General features: G+C 54.6%; 1 protein-coding gene across 2 annotated transcripts in view; it reads right to left on the bottom strand.

Annotated features, from left to right (window-relative positions):
- FAM53B (family with sequence similarity 53 member B) overlaps positions 1 to 21,524 on the bottom strand; it is a 108,458-nt gene that overhangs the window by 52,268 nt on the left and 34,666 nt on the right. Inside the window, exons 1-3 of one of the 2 annotated variants that reach the window (XM_019654194.1) lie at positions 18,306 to 18,397; positions 15,178 to 15,305; positions 9,164 to 9,218 (exon numbers count right to left, since the gene is read on the bottom strand). In XM_019654194.1, the coding sequence (XP_019509739.1) occupies positions 9,164 to 9,203 (40 nt within the window). In that variant the 5' untranslated portion in view covers positions 9,204 to 9,218; positions 15,178 to 15,305; positions 18,306 to 18,397. Of the gene's footprint in view, positions 1 to 9,163; positions 9,219 to 15,177; positions 15,306 to 18,305; positions 18,569 to 21,524 lie in introns of those variants that run through there. The other variant, XM_019654193.1, reaches the window with a different exon arrangement.

The following is a 21,524-nucleotide window of genomic DNA, read 5'->3' as shown; positions in this document are numbered from 1 at the left end:
CCCCCACCCCTTACCCCTACCCACTCGCCCCTCCCCAGCAGACCCTACACTCCAGGCACACCAAACTTCCTGTGACATGGAAGTCAGGCAAGAATCAGGTAGAGTCAAAATCATCCTTGAATATCCCTGAAACAGCCCATAAAGCACATTTGTGTAACACACCCCTAAAATGTAATTCTTACACACTAGGGATTCTTTATAAAACCAAAGTTTAATCGATCCACTGCAGGCATGAGCACGGGAAACTTCTATATGCAGTGGGGTGGGGACTGGGGTTGGATGGCTAATTCTGGTGTTCCTGCTGCCTGCAAGAACTGCTCCACTCTTACAGAGTAAGCCTCTCTGGCCTTAACATAGATTTCTTTGTTTCAAGAGGATGAAGAGAGTCAGTTCTCAGCTCAGTCCACTGGTTAAATGTGAGTCCAATGTGACTGCAGTGGATTTGCAGCTTCCCCCAAAACATCAGCTCTTTCACGCCGTCACAGCTTTGCAAAGATTCAAAGGTGCAAAGGGCTGGGATTTTCTCCTGCCTGTACGCTTCCTCCAACAGTCTCTTACTCATCATTTAAGATCCAACTCAAACATCACCTCCTCTTTGGTGATGCCCATGCCTTCCTCCATCGGCTCTTGGGCTCCCACAGCTCTTTACCTGGACTTTCAATCATATGGCTCAGGTGTTAACTGCACCTTAATTATCTGTTTCCATGTCTACTTGTACTGAGCCCTAAGCTCTTGGGCACAGTACCAGCCTAGGTGCCCAGTACAGAGCTTGGCACACAGAGGTCCTCAGCCAGGGTGAGTGGAGGAGGGAGTGATGCAGCACAGATAAAAGCTGCAGGGCGGACCTTGGGCATTCCCTAGATCTCACCGGTCTTTTGTCCCTGGCACAGGTAACCCTTCCTTGGCCAGGCAGGTCCAGCCTGGGCTGTGGCTTGAACTCCCACCCCACTGGGGCCATGGATGGTTGTGTGTAAAGCAGCCAGGAGGAGGAACGTCTAAAATACTTTGAAAATGCAAAGCCCGGCTATGGTGTGACAACACCAGCTAGGTGGCCACTGGCTCTGTCTGCAGGGTAGATAGTATTTTAATTGTTTCTATCTTAATTGCTTGGAGAAGTATACATTAAAAAGCAAAAACAATTGAGGCTATGTTTAGCCCTTGTGTTTTCCCCTAGTTCAGGGAACAGAGAGCGATTTGTCGGGTTGGGTCACCAGACAAAAGAAACAGGAATAGTAGCTAATTTTTAATGGCAAACGGCCCTGAACACTAGGCCCCGACGTCAGGCTGTACAAAGGAACTCCGTAGGGCTCCGAGGAGAGGATACGGACGCCCCCGCCCCTCCATTCAGTATCACTTCTGCACAAACAACTATAACTCTTTCAATAGTGACAAAGGCCGTGGACGTGGGGAGTCCAGTGAGCAGGCGTCACATGGTGTGGCGGGAAGGGTGTGGGCCTGGGTTCTAACCTCAGCTCTGCAAGTTACTTAATCCCTCAGAGCCTCGGTTTCCTCATCTTAAAAATGAGGGTGACAGATAGAAACCACCTCTCAGAGCTACTATGAGAGAGAACCGGTTGCCTAGTCCGGGGCCTGCAAGGACCGCAGCCATCATGACGACGGTGACCACACTGGAGAATGCTCGGCGCTGGGGCTCAGCTCTCAGCCCTGGGGTACCAGTCTCGGGGGGTCCTGGCAGGAATGGGAGACTGTGTTCCACACCCGGATCTCTCAAAGTGTGGTTTCAGGACCACCTACAGGAGGGTCCTTTGGGGTATTTGTTAAAATGCAGATTCCTAAGCCCAGGCTCTGACTTGGTAAACAGAATCTCTCACGGTCAGGGTCTGCATTTTAATACATTCTCCAAGTTGTTTTACTGTAAAATTATTGAGAACCGCTGCTCTAGACCACAAGCTACACATGGGCCTGAGTCCTCAGACTCCTGTCAGGAAGGCAGCCAGTCAGAGCACTCAAGACACACACACCCAAGAAGCTTCCAGAAGGGACGACTCCAGTCTCTGTAATCTGGATTCAGAACACTGCTGCAAGTTGGTGTTTTGGTGTTTGTTTTGGGCCAGTAACAGAAAGCCGAACTATGCAGAAGAATTACATAACCCTTTTTCACAGGAGGGGGCAGGGAGTCCAGTTGCACAGCACACTCTGGATGGAGAACCACTGGAAAGGGCCTGAGAGGCCAGCCACTCGTGTGAAGGCGACGCGCCTGAGGCCTCCCAACTTCTCCCTGAGACACCCTGAGGCTTCAAGGGGGTGCTGACACCAGGCCTCTAGCAGACGTGGGCGTGACCCAATGGCTGAGAGCACAGGTACCAGCCAGCTCTACGCCGTCTCCATCACTTGACCCTTCAGGGGCATCTGTAGTTTCTCATCTCCCCGCTGAGCCGGTCTTCACCGGTAGGAGATTATACATAGGCGTGTTTGTATGTATGTAGCGTAAACACACACAAGGCTTTGCCTATAGCTGGGAGGGAAAACTATACAAAAATTCACACGAGCCATCCAGTTCTCTCACAGGTGGGGTGAAAGACTCCAAGGTGTCTTTCAAAGCTGAGACTCCATGACTGAGCTTGAAGTTTCTGGGAAGACTTCCATTAGCCTGGGAGGCACACACGTGGGGACGAGGGCTCAGGTCCACACTCACAAGGGTTTGGTCCTGTGACCCCCTGAGTAAGGAGGGCAGAGGTTGCTGGGAGCACAGATCTAGAGCTCAAAGAAAGAAAGCACTCAGAGAAACACAAATAGCATTCAACCGCAAATGTTCTTGTTTCCATTTCTGCCCTTAAACTTGAAGGGAAATTCCTAGGGGCCCATATTCTTCAGGGACTACAAGCCTTGTGATGCTCTAAAGACGGAGGAGATCTACAGCCCTGGATCTGTCTCTGTGCTGTGTTTTGGAGGCCGCCTTATGGTGACATAACCACAGCAGAATGTGGCTTCTACAAAAGGGTTAGCACCTGAAGCACAGACCCAAGATTCTTGCAGCCTCCCAGGCCCGGGGCCGCCAGATCAAGACCAGCTGACTCATTCCTGGGTTTCACACCTGTCTGCCTGTGATGATGATCAGCCTCTCTCCCATGCCCTGCAGGCTGGGTCGCGCTAACTTGGTCTCGGGGCTGCAAGGACTCTAGGCTCGATTCGAGGGTAGACGCTCACCAACCCTTTCAATGGAAAACTCAAGAGAACTGAGATGTCTTTGTGACGGCAGCTTTACGAAGCTGATCACATAAAAAGAACAAAGGGGAAGACATGCAGGGTAATGACTTGAGTTACCCCACAAAGGTGTCATCTATTTTTAAATGAACTCTAGAACCCCTGGCCCCCTGGAGCGCCTGTTTCCCTGTGTCACCAGAAGGGGGACTCAATTCAGAGCTGTGTCAGGAAGAAAACGTTTTCGGGCTTTACTGCCCACGCCTCAGCCTCTGGTTCTGCCCTCTTGCCTGCGATGAATCATAAAATGTCAGTTGCATCTGGGGTTCAGGAACAGTAGCACAGTACACCAGTGCACGAGGACAGGGATTCGAATGGCTAGAGGTACTCTCCGCCGGCCCCCATCAAGGGAGGCAGGAAGGCTGGCGCTGGGGCTCTGGGAGAGGCCTGAGAGGCTGGTGGCTTGAGAGTGATTACAGGGCCCAGCCCTCACCAGCTGGGTGGGGTGACCCATGGCAGCTGCCATCGCTTCTGGGAAGTCTTTGCTCCTGCAAAGAGGCCCTGTGGTCCCCAAACAAACATTATAGAGGAACAAAAAAACATACCAGACTGAGTATTGGGAGCGTGGGCCTCAGTCTCCCCATCTGTAAGAGGCAGGGTGGACTGGGGCCTGTGACAGCCCTTTCAGCTCTGAACTGACCTCCTCTCCACCCCCCGACCTCAGGGGCATTTAGAAACATGTTAAGGGGAAGCTTGTATTTGCAATGGCAACGAAAACTCTGCAGGGGCAGAAAGGTGAGTTTTATCGTCTCCTCTGGACCCCCATCCTAGCTGCAGGTGCGCACGGAGCACGGGGAGTGGGCGTCTGCTTGTGATTCATCCCCAGATCGGAGCACAGAGCAAAGTGGGGTGCCATTACACAGATGAGAGAACGGGTGGCTGGGAGAGCTATCCAGGACACTGTCGATAAATGCGTATTAACTGTTAATTAACTAATGCAACACCAGGGTCCTTGCTGATGCTGAGAAAGAGCATGAGCGTGTACTCCATGCACAGGACTCGTCTCGTGAGCATCACAGCACTCCTGGTGGGGACACTGAGCTTCAGAACTGTGTCACATCTGGGCAATGGACACACAGCCAGCCAACGGCAGTCAGCAACCCCAAGGCCAGGCTCGTGCAGGGGGGCCAGGCTGCCTCCGAACTTGACCACATTTCCACGTACAAGGGAAACTGGCCATGCATCATGGTGGGTGGCACCCAAAACCAGTGTGGCAACTGTCATTCCCTGTCCTCTGGCACTATTGGGGCCCCCTCCCCACCCCAAGTCAGGCCAGCCTGGGTGAGAAGGCAGCATGGGAGGCTCCCTTTTCACTTGTCACCATAAACAGCTAGCACACATGCCAACCACACTTTGCACCTACTTCCATTCTGCACTTTATTCCTGACACCAATAAATGGTGCAAGAAAAAACTTAAAGCGCTTTGTACAGACAAATCTTAAACCAAACCTTAAACTGTTTTAGAGACTAAAAGAAAAAAAGTCACATATATGACCACAAAACATAAAAATAAATTAAAAATGAAAAGTAAATGTCTAAAAATTCTACATATGCGTACTTGTATATAGATGCCCTTTTTTTTTTCTTCCAATTACAGTTGACAATATTATTTTATATTAGGTTCAGGTATATATCGCTGTCCTTTAAAAAATGGAAACAAGGTTCACTCTCGCCTGTTTTGGTTAATAATCAGTTTCTGATAAGGAAGGCCCGGGTCCACAGCCATATTCAAAACGGCTACTACCTCTGGGACATGGAGAACGCGGCACAGGCCCGAGACCGGGCCCCGGGAGCTCTGGTGACGTTACCGCTGTTGCTCATTTCGTTTCAGTCATGTGTTTGTTCTAAGAAATCTGAAATGCCTAGCCTCCAAATGCCAGCGTTCTCGTACGAGGTGCAATCACATTCCACTTGCAAGGACGAGTGGTGGTAGAGTTAAAAAGCCAAAGTGACATGTTTTAGTGCGGCACAGCTCGGCGCAGCCAACTGGTTTCCCCTGCAGAAATTAATACAGAGAGTGCCCCCGGGAACAACGCTTTTATGTACAGAGTAGACTTTAACAGCCGAGTAATTAAACATGGAAAGTAAGGGCTTATAATTAAAATGCTGACAAACCTGAACCGAGCGGCACAAGGAAGGCCGCTGTAATATTTTTACAATTCCTTTTTATACATAATGTATGGTCCTTCTGCTCAAGTTTCCTCTATGTTCTGTGCCTGCGAAATAATTTACATTAATAAATAATTTATTGCCATAACTCCTAAAGTAATTATGGGTTTCCATCCAATTTTTTTTTTTTTTAAGCATACGAATTGTTTTGTTCTCTGTCCATTGACTCGTGTTTACACGCCTTTCTCTAGCGGCCTTTTTGCAATAACTGGAATTGCACTCACTTTCGCACATATTTGATTTCCAGGTCTTCTCCTTGCTTGAGAGGTGGGGGAAATGGAATGTGTAGAGCCCATTGTCCCTGCAACACAGAACTCATTTAATGGGCGCAATTAGCCCAGGGTGGCGAACAGAGCTTCCCCCACTTACCCTGTTTCACCAAAAAAGATTAAACTAGTACTTGTGTGACCTGGGTCAGCGTGAAGAGGCGTCTCCCAAAGCAAATGATGAGGACCTGGAGGGAGCCACACACTAAGGGTTCACGTTCAGCCCCTGCCTCTCCCAGCACAGAAGAATTCTCTCAGGCACAGAACCTGCTAGAAGTCATGGTCAGCAATGGTCTGGCTCACCTGCCAGGCCGGCTGACCAGTGGGCGGGCCACACCCATGAAGCTGCCACCTGATCAAGGTTTCCTGTGTCAAGAACACAAGAACCAGCGATGCACACAGCTCTTCCCCACAGAAGCTGTGTGCAGAGGAAATTCCGGCTCAGCACAGAAGACGTGCTGGGGATGGTCTGGGAGGTGAGAAAGAAAACCAAGAGGCAAAACACTGTCTCTGCTGGAAGGGGCCCTGTTGGGACAGGGCTGGGCTGCAGCCTGATAAGGGCGCTGGGCCCTGGCACTGAGCAGGCTGGCAGCCGCCGCGCTCCCCTCTGCCCTGCCTCTCCCATCCACACATCTGGCCCACCTTTGTTCGCTCCCCCACTTCTCCACTTTGGAAAAGCACAAAACCACTTCTTTATATCAAGTTCCCAAATTTGGGGGTGGGGGACACAAAGGTGGGGAGGGGCCTGTAACCAGCTCACAGTAACGGAAGAGTGAAGTACTTTTAAAAAAACCATTGCTATGAGCACGCAATTATGGTAGTGAGGCATTTTACCTAAGTGGATGCTGGGAAGGCTGACATCCCCACCTCGGCAAGTGCAGGAAAGGGATGGAGGCAGGAGGGGCTGAGCCCGATTTCCCGTGTGCTGCTGTCTCTTTAAGTCTCACAAACACCTACGATCTGCAAGATGAGGAAACCACAGCTCAGGGAGATGGGCTGATTTGCCCACAGCTCTGAGGAACTGCTGTAGGCACAGGGCTGATTCACTACCCCTGTGCCAAGTGCCTGACACAAGGTAGGTACTCAGTAAATAGCTAGTAGAACAAGCCACTGAAATGCACAGAAAGCCTCGGTGATGTGCGCTGTCGGTGGGTCAGGCGCTTCTTCCTGGATCCAGGAGGAGCTGAGCAACAGGAAGACGAGCACATGGGAGAGAGAGATGCCGAGAAGGACGAGGGGACCCCACAGACCCCCGCCCGTGCCAGCAGAGCAGAAGGAACACAGGGCCCGTGAGTGAGAGATCCTGAAGAACCACTCTGCAAACGAGAGCCCGCGGGAGCAGCAGCACAGGCCTTCCTGGAAACCTGGGCCGGAGAGAGGCCTCCCGAGTACCAAGCAGCGGCAGGGCTCCGCAGGCTCAGACGGACGCCGCTGGGAATCCGGAAGGACTGCCTCCCTCCATGCACCTCTGTCCCCGGGGCCTCTGCCTTGGTCCCTGAGCCTGAGGGTCCTTCCCCACAAAAGCGACACGGTCACCTACACCCCTTCCCCAAGGTAACCCAGGTGGCCCGTTGTTGGGCATGGAGGCCTCCTCAGGGAGCAGGATGCCCACTGTAGGCAGCAGCCCTCGTCCTCACCTACTAATAGTCAAGGACAGCTCACGCTGTGCCACTCTCCTGACACACACTGTCTCACACAGTCCTCACAGCAAGCCCACGAGGCAGGTGCTATCACAACAGCCACATTACAGAGGAGGAAACCGAGGCTGAGAAAGTGAAGGCGTTCGGAGCGCCTCTGTGAGCACAATACCACCTATTATGGACCCACCAGAGCTCCACCTCATGACACACTCAGTGCAAAGGACCGAAAGCCTGTTGCAGGGGCAGCCCTGAAATAAGACCGACGTCTCCACAACCTGGTCTCCGGTCTGGCCCGGTTTGCAGCGGAAGGCCAGGCTGGGCTGGGGGCTGGGCGTGCCTGGGGGGCCTCTCCTCCTGGCCGTGCCAGAGGAAGGCAGGCCCCGATGAGGCAGGCTTCTGGGCCACGAGGCTGGTCGCTGAGGGTTCACAGAAAGCCGTTAACCACTAATGAGGTGTTCAATCGAGCCCCATATGGAGACAGGCCTCAGAAGTGTGTCACACGGGTAAACCAAGGCCAGCTGATCTGCCTGTCTCCATTTCCTCTGGTGCTGACACCAAGAGGACAGCCGGGGCTCTCCCTCAGAGCTATGGCTTGCGACTGAGAAGAAAACAATCTTCCTTCTGCCCTGACCTGGGTCCAACTCTGCCCACCAAGGGCCCTGGGAGGTCACATCCCTAGGCCTCAGCCGCCCCTGAAGCTGCTGCTGATTCAAGGAGATCCTGCGTGTAAGAGGCGTGGCCCAGCACCCCCCACCCTCATCATCCCACGGTCAGGAGCTGGGTCTAAAGAAGAGGAAGAAAACGCTGTTCACAGGGGAAGGGCCAAGGAAGAGGCCAGGAGGACTGTACGCAGCCCTGCCAAGACACACCTGAAATATGAAAGCCCACAGCGGTTACTCATCGTGGAAGCCTGCCTGCTGCCTCAGCACAGACATTATAGAAACTCAACGCCAAGGTGTCCCTAGAGGGGGCAGGAGTCATGGAGACACAGACGGCGAAGGGAGAAACGGTGCCGAAGCATCTGGAGCACGAGAAATCGACACAGTCGATTTCAGCCCCTTATAAAAAACGGTAATTCACACTTGCATGAGAGCGGGACTGAGGCAACCTTTCTGGAAAGCATGTCAGCAGCACGAAGCAAGAGCCTTAACTCCGATCCTGCCCTCCGGCCCTTCTACCCGGCTCCTGGGGACCAGCCTGAGGAACACCCAGGAGGAGGCAGACGAAGCTTAGACACTTAGTCACTGTTAATCACAGCAGCAAACAGAACACCCTTCTACCCAACAAGCAAACGATAGTTAAACCACTAAACACATTTTAAGACATCGACACAATGGAGTACCACAGACTCATTAAAATGCACAGAATGGACAATTTTAATGCTGTGGAGAAATGATGGTAACTATTACTAAGTGAAACAAAGCAAGAGAGATATATTTTTTTGGTATATAATTTTGTGTAATTATATGTTCATCACGGACTTGACTACAAACAAACAAACAAACAAACAAATACACCAAAATCTGAACAGTAGTTTTAACTGGGTATTGGGGCCACGGGAGGTTTTTATTTCATGCTTTATCCAATGGTGCTTTTTCTGAATTAAAAAAAAGGAACACGGTTACTTTAATAATCAGACAGAAAGAAACTCTCAGTGTTGTAGTGAGAATTACATTAGTAAACCACACGCCAGTGCCTGTCCCAGCTGCCCCCGTACCACTCCAGCACCGCGGGGACCAAAACAGTTGAAACACACAGAAAAGGGTCCCCACAGCTGCTCTCTGTGCCTTAGCGTCTCACCTGGAGGACTCGGGCCCTGGCGGGAGGACTAGGCAAGGACTGCTCACAGCCACCTCGGTTACTCACCCATAATTCCACAAGAGAAAAGTGTCGGTCCGCGACTCATCTTCTTTGGCGTGTGCTGAAAACAACCAGAAAAGCTATTCACTCTTCAAGTCATAAGAAGCGCGTCTGCACATGACCCTGCACTGATCCCTCGCTAAAGTCACAATTAGAGGGGTGAATGCCTTTTGCCGACGTCAGGTTGGGGAAAGGCGAGAAAAGCATGGAAAGAGACAACATCTGCCCATAATTAGGCCTGGACTCTTTGTCCGAAGTCTCCAGTGAGTTATGGTGTCCGTCAAATTAATGGGCTTCAAAACCCACAAGAAAGCCGCATGACTTGTGACATGGGGGGGACTTTTCCATGCGAGTGATGTGGGGGAGGGCGCGGGAGGAGGTGTGATGTGCCCAGTTCACCGAGATGGGCTGAGAAGAGGCCTCCTCACAGCCCCAGCGGGGACAGCAGGGGACTTCGGGGGCAGCAAGAGACCCCTCCTGCCACCCCCAGGTCCCTCCCTTCCAGCGACAAGAACAGCCCCTCCTGTGTCAGCATCGGGCGAAGTGCAGGAGGGTCGCTGACGCTGACGAGGCCCCCAGGTGTCCTCTTGGAAATGAAAGAGTAACTGGAAGATTCTATTTGTTCTCGACAGACAGCTATGGCTTCTGAGCTCCTGGGCACCGTATTGCCACAATGGTCTCCCTCCCCACTGTGAACATCCTGCATCTCCCCTCCACCCCACACCTGGCCTTGGGGAGCGCTGTGGCCACTGGCGAGGAACAGGCCAGTGAGGTCCAGAAGGGGCTGAGTCCAAGCACTTGCCCCGGAGCTGCAGGAACCTGAGCATGGAACACTGGGTCCCTCGTGCCAGTTGAGACCCAGGTGAAGAGGCCTGCCCTTACCTCTGGGGAGAAGGACACTGTGCCCATCGGGGTCCCAGGAAGAAGTATCTGTCACAAGTGTTCCAAAGACTCACTCACTCACTCACTCATTTAACAAATCTATACTGGTAAGTACTTAAGTGCATGCAGGCCATGCTAGGGGCTGGTCATGTGACACTGAAAGAAGCTGTCAGCCCGAGGAGTCAGGTGGTCATAGAGGGCCCCAGAGGAGCCCCAGCACATGCACCGCTTCTAGTCCAAGAAGTGGGGGGGAACCCAGGCCCTGGTTTTCTAAGGCCTGGAAGGATGACGGCAGGGCCACCTAGGAACCGGATAAAAGAGTGGCAAGCGCCTGGCACCAGCTCCCCACCCATCCCCGGCTGCCTGATTTGGGGACTTTTGCCCTCAGTCAGATAAGTGGTCATCCAATCGGGTTATTAACGGTCCATCCTGACCAGCCTGGGGCAGAGATGGAGGCCACGTGCCTCGGCCCTCAGGAAGCTCCCATTTCATAGAGGACACAGCACGCAGACAAACCACTACACTAGAGACAGAGTGAGACTGGGGGAAAGATGACCAGCCTGTGGGAGCCGGGGGGCCGGAGGTCAAGGTTGGGTTCCTGGGGGAGACACTGGAGCCGGTGGTGAAGGACCAAAAGGAGCTTACACAGGGTAAGGACTTCTCCAGTCCCTCCTCCCCCACATGAAAAAGTCTTTACACTTGCAGGACAGGAAGCCCTCCTGGATTCCAGAGACTGAATTATCTAATCTACAGCCACTCAGGGAAGGGGCTGGCTGTGCCCGCCTCTCTTCCAGCTGACTCAGTTAATGCAGCAGGATGCACACTGAAAGCCCGTACCAAAGCACCCAATGGACAAAAGGTGACGAACTCGAGAGCCCTGCTGGGCTCAGAGGAAGAAAAGCTGGGCTTGCCTACAGTGGGAGACAGCTCCAACACCCCAGCACAAAGCAAACACCCACTGGGGAACCGCAGCAGGCAGCCCACCCCATGCTTGGTGGCGGGGGACAAAGCTACCCAGGCTGGGAGCCCACAGAAACCCAAACCAGAATCAGGCCGTGGACCACAGAAGACAGCGGGAAGCCTCGAGTGGCCTGTTGGCTGCGCTGAGATTCAGGGGCCACTGAGGAGGGCTTGGGGTCCACAGACAACAGCAGGAAGCAAACAGCGAGCCAACCCGCTGACGTGTCACTGCTCGCTGGCCTTGTTCTTCCACTAAGCTGTCGTTCCAGACAGAGGGCACCTCGGGGCCCTTCCAAGCAATGCGGACATGTGAGAGGGCACCAGAGCTGCTGGGGTCTGTGCCCACAGAGGGGAGCCACTGGGCCAGCACACAGGGGCTCCCCAGGCATTCAGTCACTCATTCACTGGCTCAGCATTTGCTGCAGACCCGTGTCTAAGCTTGGAGAACACACACTTGGAATGCTGTGCTCCTCGCTGACCTTCTGTCCTGCTCCGGACACCACTGCCCTCTGCTGAGGCTGAGCCAGCCTCCTTACTTGCCTATGCCCTGAGCCCTGGGTCCATTCTCAGCCCACATTGCAGAGGCCAGCTGTTTTCCTCTGTTTACCACCCTCCAACAACTTCCCACAGCAACCAGAATAAAACCCAGGCCGCCCCCTCTCGCCACAGCCCACCAGACCCACGTGAGCCAAGCCTGGTACCGTCAACCCTCGCTCAGTCCATCCCACCCTCCCTCAAGCAGCTCTGTGGGACCAGCCAGCTCACTGCCACCCCAGGGCCTTTGCGGTGGGGTCTTTACACGATGGGCTTTGGGTCTCATTCCTGTCATGCGGCCCCCTCGGTGGCCTTCCCTGAGCACCTGGCGGAAAGGGCGCCCTGCCCATTGTGCTTTTCTCCACGCAGCCTCGTTTAACATTTGCATCGCCTGCATCAGTTCATTTGTTTCTATGCCTACTCTCTGCTCCCCCCAAGACTTCAGCTTCTCGAGGCTTCTGTCTTGTCCACGACGTTCCCAGCACACAGCAGGTGCCACAGGACTATCTGCTGACCGACTGCTATGGCCACCTGTCAGCCCCCTGCTCCTGCTGCCACAGGCCCGACGAATGCAGGGCCAATGAAAACGGAGTTCCACGGGGCAGGACCTGTTGGGCTCATGCCGAATCAAAACTCAGTGGGGAAGGGGAGACAGCAGCAGGCGGACAGAGTCGGGGGGTGACCCCAAGTGGGCCCAGGCTCCTCTATGGCTCTGCACTCAAGGACACAGGTGGACCAGTGATCGCTCACAGTGAGATTTTACAACTTGAAAGAACCCCTTCTCCAGGTCCCCCATTCTAGGGGATCCCCACTCCTGGTCCCCTCACTGAGCATGTGAAACTGTACAGACCCATGCTACAGCCCCCCTTCTTCTAACAGCACCCCAGTTCTGCAATGGGGCTCCTGCCCCCCTCACTGGGTTGTGTCATGGTGGGACTGGGCCTCGATCGCCCCTGTATGGGGTGCGCACAGGACACAGGCACGGCTGACCAGACACTCGTAGCTCCGAGGCTCTGACTCCTGGACCAAGTGGGTGCTGAGGCTGGGTCACACAGTGGGAACGCCCTGAGCCGGTCGTGAGCACCTGCTTCCAACCCCCCCAAGCAGCACCGTCTCAGCCCTTTCTGCGGCTTCATTCGCCAACTCCTCTCCAGTCCGATAGTTCTCTCCCAGGGCTCCAGGGAATCCTTTCGGTGTTGAGTTAGCCAGAGATGGTCTGCTGCTTACAACTGAGGGACCCCGGCCGGTGTCGTGCAGGACTTCAAGACGCTCATGTTTGCGTAAGCCATGCAACTGCTAGAAGTGATGCTTGGGCGGAGGTTTTCAGAACCACGAGGAAATAAGTTCAATTCGCTTAACCAAGAAGATATTTATAGTGTAGTGTAGATTTTTTGGATTTTTTTTTTTAACAAAACGCAGCTTTCTCCTCTTTCTTTGCCTTCTTCCTCTTCTTGATGGTCAATGCAGGCAAACAGGTTTGTGTATGTAGAGAATGTCCATCGAAGTCATTATGGACAAATGATAGGACAGTGGCAATTTGAAGGCCAACCATGAGGCCTAAACTTGTCATGGGCTAATGACTTTCCTCTGGGCTTTCTGCCGCCTGTTGAGGTAGCTAAAGACAGAAATAAATAAACGATGGGCTCAGGGCCCCCCATCTGGCTTTCTGAGCCCTGTCTGGGGCTGGGCCGGCGGTGGGCAGGCCTGAACATCCCGAACCTGACAGCTTCCCAGGGTGTCAGGCCCCGGGCACACCCTAACCACTGGCAGGCATCCCAAGGTCCAACACTGAGGCTCCCACGGGCTCCAGGTTGCCCAGAGCCATTTTATTCCTAGCATACCCAATACAGGATAAAACTCCCACTGTTTGTGCCATTCTGCAGCCAGCCTCTCCGACCCTTCAGACCCTCAGCACCCACTTTGGACCCCCTGCGGGAAGGCTGAGCTGATCCCTACGTGATGAGGACCCACGGGCCCTGGGGGGGACTCACCCGCTGAGGTTTCACAAGACGCTCAGTGTGCACACAGACGTGCACAGACGTGCATGCCCGGGCCCTGGCGGTGTCTACAGTGACACAGGACAATGAGCACAGCCCTCCTCGGTGTTTCTCCCACTGGGAAGCCTCTGTTCCCGAGTCTCCCCCAGGGCAGGGCCTGCTCTCTGAGAGATTCCTCGGCTCAGGAGAGAAGGTTTGGACTTGGATCCTTCATGGGGAAGGCAAAAGCTGCAAATCAAACTGAGGCTTCAGGGGCCATGTCTCTGACTAAGGAAAGAAGCCCTGACTTAAATAAAGACACGATTCAGGTCTTGCTTTAATGAGGAACTGGCTCAGACAGAGAGCGACAAACCCCTCTCCCATGCTCGTGCCGCTTGCTAAGTTTCTTCTGCAGATTACTGACTAAGGCGGTCACTTCACTTTTTCCTTTCCCTGACGCAGTGTTCCAGGGAACCGCAATGCCATATAGACAAGATCACACTCATGCACGTGAGGGGAACAGGCAGGGCACCCCAGCCTCTAGAACGGAACATGGAGAGACCGTGGCCGCGGAAAGCAGAAGGGAGAGGCAGGCCCGAGAGGAAAAGAGAAGCCGAGAAGGGAGTAGCGCGTGGGAGACTCTCAAAGACGCGGATGGAGAGACGGTGGTGGCCCTGGCTCCCCTAGCCTCAGGCTTAGCCCAGGCACGGAGGGAGGCCCCTTGGCCGTCTTTGCCTGCCCGGGGAAAAGGCACCGACTGCCTCGGACTCTGCATTTCTGAATTTAAACAAACTTCAGGCCAGCCTGTGGCCTGCCAGGGATGCTGGCGGGCCTGTTGAGCCCAACGCCAACTCCGGGTGACCAGGAATATGAAGACCCTCGGGGCCTAGGCAGCTAGGTGCAAGGCCTGATGTAGCCACTAACTCTTCCAATGGAACAAGTCACTTCGCCCTGGCACCCTAGCCTGACAAGCACAGAAGAAAGGGCCTACTCCACAAACCAGCGTCGGCTGCTGTGGGAAATACTGCGAGGCTGGGAATGGGAGGCCGCCTGGAGCCACACTTTGCCCTCTGCCCGGGAGCGATGCACCCCCAGCTCCCTCTGGTCTCCAGACTTGAGAGAGGCCTGGGAGAGTTTCTGGGGAGGCGGCCGGGCCTGGCCAGGAACATGGTCAGCCTGGTGCGAGAGAACAGGCCCTCCGCCTGAGCGTGAGCACGCGGGAAGGGGCTGGGGGAACGCTGCTCCTGAGGCCAAATGTCTGGGCGGCCTGCCAGCAGCAGCAGCTAATGTTTAGAACACTAGAAGGAAGAGACCACTCGGCAGGGGAAAACGGCCGGCAGCGGAGTGGAGCAAAGGGGAACCGAGGGCAGGCATCGCTGCCCATTGTGCAAGCCCAGCTGGCTGGGCCACTGCGAGGCCCCCGGCCACCTCTCCCTGGAGAGAGGCAAAACCTATGGAGCGTTCTCAGTTCTTTTTTCTGTTTTTCTTCATCTCTCTCAGGAGTAGGGGCAGTCACGTTGTCAGCAGCATTTAGGTTTTAGAAAAAGGAGAACCACCACTATTAAGTGGGTTCCTAAGAGGATGGGGGGTGGCCTGGCCAGGCCCCAGGAGAGCATCTGCGGGCCTCTCCTCACCCTGTGTTTCAAGGCCCCCCCATGTGGCTTTCACCTGCAATTCTGGACTTTCTTTCCTCGCTGCTGTGCCTCTGGGATCTGTTCCCACAATTCCAAGGTGGCCTGTAGTGATTCACATTTTCTTTTGTAATCTTAAACCCCCACTTCTGTTATCTTCTTAGTCTGATTAGAAAACAAAAGAGAAATGCTTTTCCACCTTTCCTGTTATTATCTTGATGGTATTTACATGAGGATGATGTTACCAGTTTAGGAAGCTGAAGCAAAACCCCCACTAACTTCCTCTCAATCTCACTGGCCACTTAGAGCAAACTCGAACATCGGTTTATCTCACATTCCGTCTGGTGGATGTCACCACTAGACTGAGATGACTTGGGGTCTTTCTTTGGTTGTTGAGCCCATGCCACTGCCCCAGGCCTAGTGGAGTCCTCAGGAGCGGGGCTAGGTTGTGCGCGCAGGTCTGGGGTGCAGGACACAAGGGCCTGGACTTGAAGGCTGCATCCGGGCACCCTGCTCTCCAGCTGTGTGGCCTGGGTCCCCCCAACCCCCTGGGCTCTCAGAGCAGCAGTTTCCTGTCTGTCTAACAGGGTAGAGGTGGACGTGCCCCTGCCCCTCAGCAGGGTGGGGGCAGGCTCCAGAGGAGGGAAGGGTGGCGGGATTCCTGCAAGCACCCGTCCAAGCCGCTGGGTGCAGCCGTGCGCCTGCCGGCCCGCCTGCCCACACTGGGCTTCGTCCTGTACAAGCAGAACCAAGCCAGGCTGGGACTGTGGCCAACAACCTGTGAGGCACCATCAAACTGACAATGAGAAAGCCCCCTTCCGAAGGCGGCCGCTCCTCCCAGCTGACCTGCCCATCTGGAGTTAAGGGGAGGGAAGGGGAAGGGAACAGCTGGGCCCAAAGCTCTGGGTGGTCATGGGCCTGGGGCAGCCGATGACTCTCCAGGACGGGGAGCGAGTCTGGGAAGACAGGGAGGACCCTAAGCTGCACCGCACAGCCCCTCGCAATGACCCGTTTGCTGCCCTTGACTTTCTTTCCTTTTCTCTTCTGAGGAATTGAGTCTTCCTTCCCCGCTAGGGCTGGGAGGCCACACTCCTGGCATGGGCTCAAGCCATGTCTATTCGAGGAACGGCTCAGCTGACCTTGGGCCCACGTGCCCTGGAACCAGCTCCATGGCCAGCCCCAGCCAGACTCGCCCTGGGATGGGACCAAGTTCAGCGGCAGCTGCTGAGGCCAACAGTGCAACTGGACCCAGCAGGAATCCTCCCTTGGGTCCTCCAGAAGGCCCTCACCCTGACAGCCATTCCTTTCTGGGCAGAGCTACTCTAGATGTGCCCTTTAGATTCACCAGGAAAACACCCAACAACAGAAAGCAGAGCAACCTCAGCAGCAGCCAGGAAGGGACTAAAACAACGGCGGGCTGAGAAGACGCTGGGCTATGGGGACCCACGTTCATTCACTCTACAAACATCCACTGAGCACCTCCCATGTACTAGGCCTGGGTTTCAGGCACTGAGTATTCAGCAGCAAGCAAGAGACTGAATGTCTGGCCTTTGTCAAGCTCACATTCTAGTGCAGAAGTCGTTCAATATACAAGATCCCAATATTAGAAAGTGGCAAGTGCCCAAGAGGGAAGAGAGATGGGGAAAGGGGACAGAAAGGGCGGTGTGTGTGTGGGGGGGGGCTGTTTAAGGGTGGTGGTAGCAGAATTAAATTTTAAGTCAACTGACCAGAAAAGAAAGGGAGGGAAGCAGAGAGTCCTGCTAAGGGGGAGTGTTCAGGCCGTGGAAAAAGTGCAAAGGCCCTGAGGCAGGCGAGTGCTTGGCACGCAGAGCAAGGAGGCCAATGCGACTTGAGCAGAGTGAATGGGGGGCAGGGGGCAGCAGAATGCAGAGCAGTCCTGGGGGGCTATGTGGGGCCTTATACATCTGAGGAAGGGCTTTGGTGTTTGCTCGGCCTGAGATGGGAAGCCGGTGGAAGGTTCTGAGCAGAGGAGGGACAGAAATGACTTGTGTTCCCTCTGGCTACTGGGTGGAGAACAGGCTGAAGCAGCCAGAGCCGGGGACCAGTTACCACAAGAATCCAGGCGAGAGAGGACAGCAGCAGTGGGGATGGTGAGAGGGGATCTAATTACAGATATATATTAAAGGCAAATTGGAACGGAAGTAGGGACGGGCAGAGCCTGACTCATCTTCGTTTGTGGAATTCCTCCAGCCCAGCGCCTGACACACCCGAGGTGCTCTGTGAAGGCCTGCAGGGTGGACACAGGTCTCGGTGGCTTTCAAAAGCTCCTGCGAGGGCCAGAGACCCGCCTGCCGGCTCTCGGCTTGGTTGTTGGTGAGAGATCTATGAAAGGAGCCCATAAGAGCGCTAGTGTGGGTTCTCATCAGGGGCTGTGCAGGGCACCAGGACGGGCGCTGGGTGGTGTGACCCCGGACAGCGGGCCTCCCCTGCTGACACTGCACAGTCCTGGGGACTCGCCCATCTATAAAACTCCTCCACGAGAGCGTTTGTGCCTGTTCCCTCTGTGGGGAGCAGCCCGGCTCACTTCTGAGGAATGAAGGCTGCAAGGACAGTTAGGAGGCTGTTTCGTTCTCAGTCTGAGAAGGCCTGGTTGTCTGCCTCTCAGGCCCAGACCATCAGGCCACTTGTTCCGAGGACAACTTTGGCAGACGGAAGCCAAAGGGCAGCTGTCAGCACAGCCCACCACTGGCCGCCAGACTGCGCCTTCTTCCTCCATCTGCTCCCACTCTTGACATTCCTGGGGCAGCAGCTCTCACTCCGCACCACCCTTTGGTGGTACGGCCTTATCTGGGCCCTCACTCGAGGTGCCACCTCCCCTTCCTGGGAGGGGACCAGAAGGAATGTCGGTCACAGCCTGGTAGGGTGGCAGGACCACACTTGGTTTTATTTACCAGGGTGCTGGCCTTTCCTCCTCGCTCACCAGAAGACTCCGGTCTGAACCGGCTACTTCCTTCTTGCAAGTACTTAGCCAGGCTCTGGGCTCCTCTGCCCCCCTCCCCGTGCTCCAGCCTGTATCGTCTCAGAGCTCTGCTCTCGGGCACTTTGCACTCAGTCTGCTAGGCCTGCATGCTCAGTCCACAGCCCCAGCTGGACATCGGGCCTCAAAAAGGGTCACCAGAGAGACAAGGCCCAGTGGGTCCTTACCAGCTCAGAGTTGAAGGTCTTGCACGCTATGGAGTCAGGGCCCTGGTTGCTGAGGCTTTTCCTTAGGATCATCACCATGGTAAGGACCTCAGGCGTTGGGCTCTGTCCCAGGGTGGGCACGAGCCATCTCGTTGGGCACACTTGGGCAGAGGTGATCTCCTGGGCACCTCCCAGGTGAGTGATGTCAGCAGAAACAGCTCCCCATCAGTCGCTCACCCTCGGGGTGGGGCTCTTACAGAAAATGGCCGAGTGTGGTCAACTCCCTGGAAAGACAAAAGAAAGGCATGGAGATTCAGGACTGGGGAAGACCGGGGCCCTGAGAGAGCTGTCCACTCCCGTCCGTGCTGCAGAAAGAGATGCATTCTGGGAGGGCCTCCAAAGCCATAATCAGAGTCCCCACCCCCCATGCCAACCTTGGAGGGTCCCTAAAGCCGACGAACACCATGGTGGGTACAACGATGGATGTCAGTTTAACCACGTGGTGTCTTTAAGACATTATCTCAGGGTCTGGGTTGCTCACGATCTGATGTCCCCCAAGAATGCTCAAGTCATGTGACATCTTACACTGAGCTGCCTTTGCAGACGGCTTCAGTGTCTGCCCACCCTAAGCTGAGCGTCTCTCACACACACTGACCCCAGAATCAAAACCGAAGAGGGCAGTCCTTGGACAGGCAGCTGGCAGCAGGGGACCAGTCGTCAGCAAGGTGGTTAGTCTTCTCCGCCCAGTTATAAACAGAAGGTGCTGGGATAATCAGGGGGTCCATTTAAAGGCACATAGCTCCCATCCTTGGAAGCGCCGCTCTCCCACAATGACACGTTCGCAACACCGGGGACCTTTGTAGCTTTGTTCCCTTCCCCAGAATGAGGCAAACGAAGTCACAGCCCATGCATGGCCTGCCCACACCACGTGGCCTCCCAGCAGTAACAGGACCCCCCTCGTATCACCGTTCTACACAGCCGTCACATGTCCCCGACCCACCACCACGTTCCACCAAGCAAACGCTGAGAGTGCAGCCTTCAGCTCAGGTCTGAAAAATAGCCCCTTACAAACGAACTTGTCTGATCCTATTTCTCACCCCACCGCTCTGTGGTTACACCTTCAAAGAAAGTCACGTGGACACAAGGAGCCTGAAGATCACCATCAAAAAGTGAAGCGTAGTGATGATAACAGCAATACATAGAAAGGCAGCTCCTAATCTATAATTAAAAACAAACTGCTCAGTGCAGGAAAATGTTTTAGAATCTGCTGCTCCGGGTAAAAATTAATTGCACCCTGGTATTTACTTGCCGTCCAGATTGTAAATCATATTTTCCTGTTTACTTCGATTAGATTTTACAGTGGGTGTTATTGAAATTGCTCAATTACGGGCCAGCTGGCAAGCCCAGGAAAATTACCTTCTACTGTTCTTCGAAACAAGGTTCATCCAAAGTGCAAAAGCAGGGAAGGGAAGGCGGGAAATCGATACTGTCAAGGCCGGCCTGCTGGGGAGGGCGGCTGGGGGCGGTCCACAGGCTCCCAGCGCGACCAGGAGGCCAGGCAGCCTCAACACCACCCGGCCCTGGAAGCCACACGTTCTGACCGAGAGTGATCTGCTCAAGGAAAGCATTTCAGACCACTCCTCCGAGCTCTGGCCAGACAGCTGAGCCAGAAATGCCCGCCAGCCCCTGGACACTTGGCTTGGGAGCAAGTTGGGGCACGCCAGGCGGGAGAGCGCCCAGAGGGGTGCTCGTGGACTGTCTCTTCAAAGGGACGCTTTGTGCTGCCTCAGTGAGGGAGGCGAGGTCTGATGGCGGCCATCGTCTTTCTGGGTGCAACCTCGGTTCTGTTCGGGGTCAGCCAGCCGTTGGCCCAGGGCCCGGGTGGGTGACCTGTCCTCCCATTCCTTTTTCCTTAAGGAGGCAGGGGGGTTAGGTGGTTACAGGCCTAGGTCCAATCAAACACACCTGGCTTGGAACCCCAGCTCTTGAAATATATTTTCTGAGTGACCTTTGCCACGTTACTTACTCTCAGTTTCCCTCTCTGTGAAACAGGGACAGCCTCAGATTACTGCATCACTTGAAACCAGAGCTCAAGCCCCCTGCTCAGTGAGAAGCCCTAGCTCATCTGAGGAAGTGCTCAGTAAACGATAGTTTTGGGGGAGCCTGTGGGGCCTCAGCCTTTCTCAGCAATGGACACCCAAGCCTCTGTCCCCTTAAAATATCTTAAAATGGAAATTCTATCAAAATTTTTACAGCCAAATTCCATCAAGAGGGGAGGGGACTGGCTGTATTATGGCCCATCCCTCTGGTGAGACAGTAAGAATGATGCTGTGGAAGTCTATTGCCATGGAAACACGGTAGTCCCTCTGATGCAGCCACTAGGCACCAAGCACGCAGCTGGACAGAGGCATCCCGGTGGAGCCCCCACAAGACACCAGAGCTGACAGAGGCAGCAGGGGGTAAATACCAGAGCACCTGGGAACTGGGTGGTCGCAAACACAGCAGACACTGAAAGGGGAAGGTCGACCACAATCCCTGTCCTCAGGACTCAGGCAGAGAGAGTGCTGGGAGCACAGGCATTAGATCCACCAAAGGCACGCAGGAGGAGCAGGTGCTGGAGCTGAGTCGGAAACAGGCCCCTCTGCAAGGGGCCAATGACACAGAGCACTCATGGCCTACGTGCGGGAACCCCTGGAGTTGGGGACAGCCTAGACACACATCCACACACAGGGGACAGGTTACATAAGCCATGGTGCAGTTATGGACAGGAACATCATGTCACCTTCACCGCAATTTTAATGAGGCAATTCTAATGGTACAGATACGGACACTCTTTAAGATACACTGACAAGTGGAGGCAGCAAGAGAGGAGGGCAGCACGGCCCCCTCGCCGCGGCTGCCTCGAGGAAGGGCCTGCCGGTGCTGGAGAGGGAGCAGGCCCTGTGCTTGTACAGCCTTATGTGCTGTTGCAATGGCTCATCCAGTGCACGGTACCCCTTTTGATTAAAAAGAAAATAGGCAAGATTTCAACAGGAAGGGAAGAGGCACCTGGGCAGAGGGCAGAGTGAGAGCACAGCAAGGCAGCCTGCCCCATCCACGGTGTGGCTGGGATACAGGGGACCTGCGTGGAGAGCGGGCGGCAGCAGGACAAGTAGCTGCAAAGGCAGATTCAAACCAGACCAAGGGCTCTGAATGCCAGACTGAATGTAACTTCATGAGGCCACAAGGGGCTCCTGGGGG

Source organism: Hipposideros armiger, unplaced genomic scaffold (assembly GCF_001890085.2).
Source record: "Hipposideros armiger isolate ML-2016 unplaced genomic scaffold, ASM189008v1 scaffold_216, whole genome shotgun sequence".
In the NCBI taxonomy this organism is placed as follows: domain Eukaryota; kingdom Metazoa; phylum Chordata; class Mammalia; order Chiroptera; family Hipposideridae; genus Hipposideros; species Hipposideros armiger.
This window is presented reverse-complemented; position numbering and strand designations above follow the sequence as displayed.